General features: G+C 44.2%; 1 protein-coding gene across 1 annotated transcript; it reads right to left on the bottom strand.

Moving 5' to 3' along the window:
• Positions 1–598: 598 nt before the first annotated feature.
• TMEM30B (transmembrane protein 30B) lies at positions 599–5404 on the bottom strand. The gene has a single exon (XM_069092035.1). It carries the CDS (start codon positions 4799–4801, stop codon positions 3749–3751), a length of 1053 nt encoding a protein of 350 aa, XP_068948136.1. The 5' UTR covers positions 4802–5404; the 3' UTR covers positions 599–3748.
• Positions 5405–6988: the final 1584 nt, after the last annotated feature.

Raw genomic sequence — 6988 nt, 5'->3', positions numbered from 1 at the left:
TATATATATATATATATACTATTATTAATACTATTTTACATGTAATTGGGAAATAAGATATACAGGCACTGGGGCATAGAGATCCACTGGAAAAGTTGAAAGGGGTATGGGAGAAAATATGGGAGAGCGCAGATTGGAGGAGGGGATATCCTATTGGAGGAGGGGACTGCTATTCTGGGGTGGTAGGTAGGGGAAAAACGGGGAAAAAATTTGTAACTCAAAATCTGACAGAAATGAATGATGTAAATCAGAAGTTAATAAAGCATTTGAGAAAAAAAAAACAAAATCAAACAAAGGACTTCTGATGAAAAAATGCTATCAAACTCCAGAGATAGCACTGATGAACTGTGTGCAAATTGAAGTACAATTTTCTCACTTTATTTTTCTTACCTTTTTAAAAAAATATGGCTAATATGAAAATATTTTGCATGATTTCATATGTATAAGTGACATGCCTTTTACCTTCTTAAGTGGGTGAAGGATAGGGTTAAAGAGACAGAGTTTGGAATTCAGTTTAAAAATAAAATGCAAAATAATTAATAAAAATTTAAAAAGAAAATAAAATGAAGGCTGGGCATACAGTACACCAAAAAAAGAGTAAATGTAAAGGAAACATGATCTTTATTCTTTTAGTAAGCAAAGGAACATGAAAACTGAATTTTCATTAAAATTTTAAGAAGAAATTAAATTGGTTACTTTTAAAATATACAGACTGATGGAATAGTCTAAAAGTAACACTGAAATACAAAATTTTAGCTCCCCTATACAAAGAACCACAAAACTGCAAATTCTGTTATCTAGTTAAATTCAGGAAATTGGATGCCTAAAAACCTTGATTAATATAAAATTACACGGTTTAGTAATTTTCACATTTTGGTCCAGATCTGTGCTTTCACTGATGAAAGAAATTCCTAATGATTCCCTCTAGCAATGCAAATCAGTAAGTGTTCTATAATTTACAATACTGACGCATTAGGTGGAGCACTGAAAAATTATGAATTGCTGAGAGTCAAATGGCCAGTCTGTCAGTGGCTCAACTTGAATACAAATCAACTTTTAAGGTCAACTCTCTATACTACACCATTACACTACCATGATGCCTCTCAATTTTTCAAAAGAAAAAATTAGGAAATAAGGATTATATTGAATATAATTAAAAATGTCTTTGGTAATTTAGAATGAACTTAATTCAAGGTCTTACAATACTTAATGGTGATTACCATGAACATTGCCACGGACACCTATGTGCAATAGTGGAAATAACAGAACTACAGAATTTGAGAATGGGAAGGGACCTCAGAAACCATCTATTCTAAACCATACATAAAAGAAATGCCCAATAATATCCATTTATGGAATTCTGGATATTTGCACGTATACCATCACCAGAATAAAGTAGGGAGGAAGGACATAATAGTTTTTTAAGCTTCAATGATTAAATTACATACAGTGATGCGATTTTTAAAAGACAACACAATTACTTCTTAGAATTTTATAGTATCACTTGAAAGATAATCAGTCCAAAGTTTAACAACTCTCTCAATGTTTCAAAAGTTCTTCAAATTTCAATTTACACCACCTTTCCTCGGCCTACAGCATTAATTTTAATCATGATAACTATAAACATGTAACTTTTATTTGAGAGCACAATTAGAAAAGAAACTGCTTCTGGGGTCCTCACAAAACTTAAGTATTTTTGGCCTTTCTCATTAAGGTCTACAAAATAATAAGAAGGCTAAAATGTTCCTATGAGGAATTGGAAAGAGAATCTTTCCTGAGACCCACTGCTTGCCTAGCATCTAGCAAAGAAAATGCCAAATAGAAAAACAACAGCTTAAGTTTTTATTACAACAAAAAAATTAAGAGTTTGACTCTGTGCCCTTAGTTTGCCCTGCAGTCCGTTTGACTGGAATCGTTTTAGCCTTTCTGGAAGCTATTTGGCAGACAAAGACTTCTAGAAAGTGAAAGATATTCTTATTTATAGAAAAGACATGTGGCTAGAGTACAAGTTCTCTTAAATATAACAAGAGAAGTTAGTTTTGTACAAAAAAGGAGGTCTTGCAAAATATTAGCTTTATGGAGTGGTTAGAGTGCTGGGCTCAGGAAGACCTAGGTTAGAATTCTGTCTCTGACCCTCATGAGGTATGTGACTATGGACAAGACATTCAGTCTTTTTGAACCTCTGTTTATTCCACTGTAAAATGAAGATATTACCTGTTGCACCCATCCTATAGATTTGTTTTGCAGCTCAACTGAATAATGTATGTAATCAGCAGACCTTATATCACCATATAAATCAGTTGTTATTAGTAGTATAATGCCTTAAGCTCAAATATTAAGTGAATTGGTATGAATTCTCTCCTACAGACAACTATGCAAAAACGGACTAGCTCCCAATTACTGTTACAGAAACATGTCACGCCTCCACCACGATGAACTATAGATAGTAAAAATATAAGGTTAATAATTCCTTAAGAAGTGAACAAGATCATTATCTGCAATACACAATTATTATTATTATTTGGGGAGGCAGCAGGATGTAGCAGAAAAATAGGTTTAGTGTTATAGGATTTATTTTTCCTATCCCAGCTTTGCCACTACTAGTTGTGTGTTCTTAGGCAAGCCACCTCTCCTTGGGCCTCCATTTCCTCATCTGTAAAATCAGAAGGTTCATACTGGATGATTCCTAAAATCTGTTTGAACCCTACAATCTTACTCACAACATAATCTGTGGTAATGCTTCAGAAACCTGATTAACTTTCAAACAATGAAAGAGGGGGAAGAGAGATTTATCTTAAGTTCAGGTCAATTATCCAACCACTCCTACAGGGACAATTAGAGATGGAGTTGTGGACCATCCTCCAGAAAGGAGGAGGATGAGGAATAGGATGGGGAGGAGTTGTTTTAGGGAGGTAGGTCGTTTAAACTGGTAAGATCCAGTTAAGAGAGGAAAGGCAAATTTCCTTGGTCTTCAGGTCTACCATTCAACCCCGGAGAGAATTAAGAATTTTACTACAATGAAAGGGAGGGGAAGTTGGGAGTGGAAAGGTGTTAAGGAGGTAGGTAGCTCAAGAAGCTAGAGAGATACAATCGTTCCCCCTGAAAGAGGTGGAGGACAAATTTCCCTGGACTTCATATCCTTCCTCCAAACTTCCACATAAGCAATTAGGAATTGGGTTATTATAAAGGGAAGGGGATGAGATGGGATGGGAAAGGAGGTGTTAAGGACCCAGGTAGCTCAGAGGACGTTAAGGGCCAGTTCAACCTCCAAAAGGGGGAGAAGAGATCATTTCCTTGGACTTCAGCTCCCTGGGGACAATCAGGAATTGGTGAGTGGGGAGTAGAAAGGAAGTGTGGGGGAGGTAGGTAGCTCAAAAAGCTAGAAAGACTAATCTCTTTGAAAGAAGGGGAGGATAAATTTCCCGGGACTTCAGATCTATTCTCCAAACAGTTCCACGGGAACAACTGGGAATAGGGTTGACAGGTGGGTGGGGCAAGATATTGCTTAAAACACTAATCTGATTAATTTCCAAACCATGAAAGTGATGGAGAGGGATTTTTCCCTAGACTTCATCCAACCAGCACCACGACGACCATTAGAAACAGTTAAGGAATTGGGGCATTTGCAGGAGGAATGGTATGGGGGTCAGGTCGGGAAGGGAGTATTCGAGGAGGCACAAAATCGCTCAAAACGTTTCCAAGGTGAAGCCCAAGTCAGAAATGGGGCGGGGCCGTCGCCGCCGGCGGGTCACTGGTCCTCGTCGTCCCCGTCGCCGTCCTCGTCCTGGTGCCGCATGTACACCACGAGCAAGACGAAGCCGGTGACGACACAGAGGGAGCCGAAGGTCAGGTAGGCGATGCCCAGGAAGGGGTTCTTGCCCCCCATCCACGAGACGCTGCTGAAGATGATGCGCTTGCGGCCGCCGAAGGCCCGCACGGGGTAGTGGTAGGTGATGTTCACACAGTAGGCCCCGCGGGGCAGCCCCGCCGAGTAGTTGCCGTGGCGGATGCGCGCGTACAGCTTGCGGAAGGTGGGCAGCGCCGCCGTGCGCATCCACACCACGAAGTCCTGGTTCACGAAGCCCGTGTTGTTGGGCTCCGGGCTCAGCTCGTAGGCCGGGAGCGGCCAGTTGGGCGGCTTCACCGTGCCGGAGAAGGCCAGCTTCAGGCTGCCGTTGATGGGTTGCGGGTTGTGGAACTTGACGTGGTAGTCGGTCCACCACGCGATGCCGGCGCGGTCCAGGGGCACCTCGGCATAGGCACCGCCGGGCCGGCGCTGGTGCAGCAGCGTGAAGGAGTCGTTGAAGAGGCTGTTGGCGATGGCGCCGCACGGCGCGATGGGCGCGCCGGCCGCGCTGTACTGGTAGGGCGCGCACTCGGCCGCGGGGTGACGCAGCGCGCTGGCCAGCCCGCTGAGCTGCTCGTCGTCTCGCGAGACCACGTAGCGGCGGTAGTTCTGGTAGAAGCTGGACAGCTCGTAGTAGAGGAACACGGGTCCCTGGAAGCGCTCGGGCAGCGAGAAGCACCACCGGCAGCTGCAGTTGGGGCGGGGCGGGGCCGCGGCGCAGGCCGAGCAGTTGCCCGTGCCCGGGTCCCCCGTGTAGTCGTACTCCAGCTCCTGGATGCCGTTGGAGGAGTAGTAGAGGCCCAGGCCGAGGCCGATGAAGGCCAGGCCCACGCAGAAGAAGAGCGGCAGGACGATGCCGGCCGACAGCAGCGGCTGCCAGGCGGGCAGGCGCTGCTGCGTGAAGGCAGTGTTGTCGGGCTGGTTCGCGCCGGGGGACGCTGCGCTCCAGGCCATGGCGGCGGCGGGCCCCCCTAACTGAAAGCGAAGCCCCGGGAAGCCCCGCCGCAGATGCCTTATCCCCCCCCCTCCCAACGCCCCGAGCTCAGGGGCTAGGCGTCCGCGCACGTCCAAGTTCCGCCTCAGCCCAGGTGAACCCTCCTCCGAGTCCCGCCCTCTCCGTGGGTGGTGCCCCGCTGCACCTCACCCTCGGGTTCCAGTGATTTTTCCGATCCCCGGAACCTCGGCTTCAGGTTTCAGGGTTCGCACTCCGCCCCTCCCCGTGAATGGCAGTCCAAAGCTGCCTGTGATGGCTCTCCAGGGAGAAGAGCGTTTTCAGCCGCGTATCTGCCAGCAGGTGACAGGAAATGTCCGGTCCTGGCCCTCCCTGCACTGCCTTCTCGTCCACTTCGCACAAGGTCTCCTAGTCTTCAGAGGCTGCCCCTTATTTCTATTCCGTGTTTTAGTGAGAAGAAGTTAAATTATCAGGGCGTCCTGTCCCTGTGACTTTACCTATCTTTTAACTTCCAGCCATTACAGGCGTGTTCAGATTACTTTTTTTTTTTTTTCACCCAGAGGAAACTTATTTTCAAGTCTTAAGGGACCCACCTTCATTACTTAGCTAAAAAAAGACTTGGGATCTCCATCTCCCCTCCATTTCAATAACACACCAGGATGAATATACTTTTATTCAAAAGGAAGCAATTTTCATAGATCTTCTGAGTTTGGGAATTTTCCTGACTGTTTTCATCTTTCCTACTCTCTTATTCCAGAACTGCTCTTCACTTTTAGCAAAACCTTTGGTTCCTCAGTTGCTCCCTGGTTTTCCAGTCTATCAAGCCTGTGAACAGCTCCTTCCTTTCCTCCAACCTTAAGTCCCTTCCCCTTTTGACCTGCTAACCCACAACCCTGGGTTGACTTCTATCACCTCCTTTTTCTGCTCCTATGCTTGAACTTCCTGCTGTTATTGGAAGAAAGTATTACATCTTGCAAGACTGCATCTACTACAAATTTATGCTAACTTAAACTAAACGTTCACGGCTACACAATGTACTTTTTATTGGTTGTCTTTTGACCACAGTTATGTTACTTACCTAAATTCAAAATATTTCTCCATGCCAGAAAAAAAACATAAAAGAACTTGGGGCTCTCTTTTTCAGACCCCTTCTCCATGTTATCAGGTATAGTAGAGTGGCCCACTAAAACTGTCATGTAGGGCCTCAGTGTGAAAACCAAGGCAGGAAAGAGAAGGGAATTTTGATCTGTGCCAGGATAATGGAGGATTCACAGGTTAGACAAGAAATAATGGCAGGAAGCATCACTGAACATTTGGAACCAAAAAACAAATTTGAAGCTCCCCATCCATTGTTTGAAAATTCACTGGTTGTTTTCTTCCCATTTCTGGAATTTTCTCTTTCCCTCTTCTGACTTCAGGCTACCTCCTGACTTCTAGTTGTAGCTAAAACCCCACTTTTGACAGGAAGACTTGCCCCATGTTGATTATCTCCGATTTATCCTGTACCTTGTTTTTACATATTTTGTATGTGCTGTCTCCCCGGTTAGATTATGAACTCCTTTAAAGTATAGGTCCCTTACCTGCCCCCCTCCTCCCCCGCCCTTATATTTCCAGCTCTTAGCATACTGCCTGACATAAAGTAGGTACTTAATAAATGGTATTGACTAACGGAAGTGATTGCTTGTTCTCCAAGGAATAATCAGAAAGAGTAGTGTCAGGTGAGGCCACCCGGGTCAGAGAAAGAAGAAATGAATAATGGTAATTGGTGACTCCCTCTTGAGGGATACTAAGGCAGCTGGTTTTTTTAAAATTGTTACATTCGTAGAGAATTTTGCTATCTTAAGGCATGTATACACAATGTAACAGAACCTGTCAAGACTTGTCAAAACAGATTACTACTATCCATTTCCGGTGATTCATGTGGTTCACATGGTACTGCTGGAAGGAATCAAGTAAGTATTGCCAAAGATTAGAATGTCTTGGGCAAAAACTATCCCTCACAGGAGCACAGATGGTATTTTCTTCACTGCTGCCTATCAAAAAGAAGGAAGTCAGAAAACAAAAGCATATTTAGACCACGAGCCGTTGTTTAAATATATTAAGGATGGGATTTCAATTTGGGGGGGGGGGGTCACAACTTAGAGTATTGGAATGTTGTATATCTAACAAGAATGAATTTGCCCAGAGTA

The sequence above is a fragment of the Petaurus breviceps genome, unplaced genomic scaffold (genome assembly GCF_028583685.1).
Source record: "Petaurus breviceps papuanus isolate PSGF00001 unplaced genomic scaffold, PetGlider_PUasm1.0 189, whole genome shotgun sequence".
Taxonomy (NCBI): Eukaryota; Metazoa; Chordata; class Mammalia; order Diprotodontia; family Petauridae; genus Petaurus; species Petaurus breviceps.
The sequence above is the reverse complement of the archived record's forward strand: the minus strand, read 5'-3'. Positions and strand labels throughout refer to the sequence as shown.

Bases quoted from the DNA above. Each gene is read 5' to 3' on its own strand.
- TMEM30B (XM_069092035.1), bottom strand. From the start codon at position 4,801: ATGGCCTGGAGCGCAGCGTCCCCCGGCGCGAACCAGCCCGACAACACT.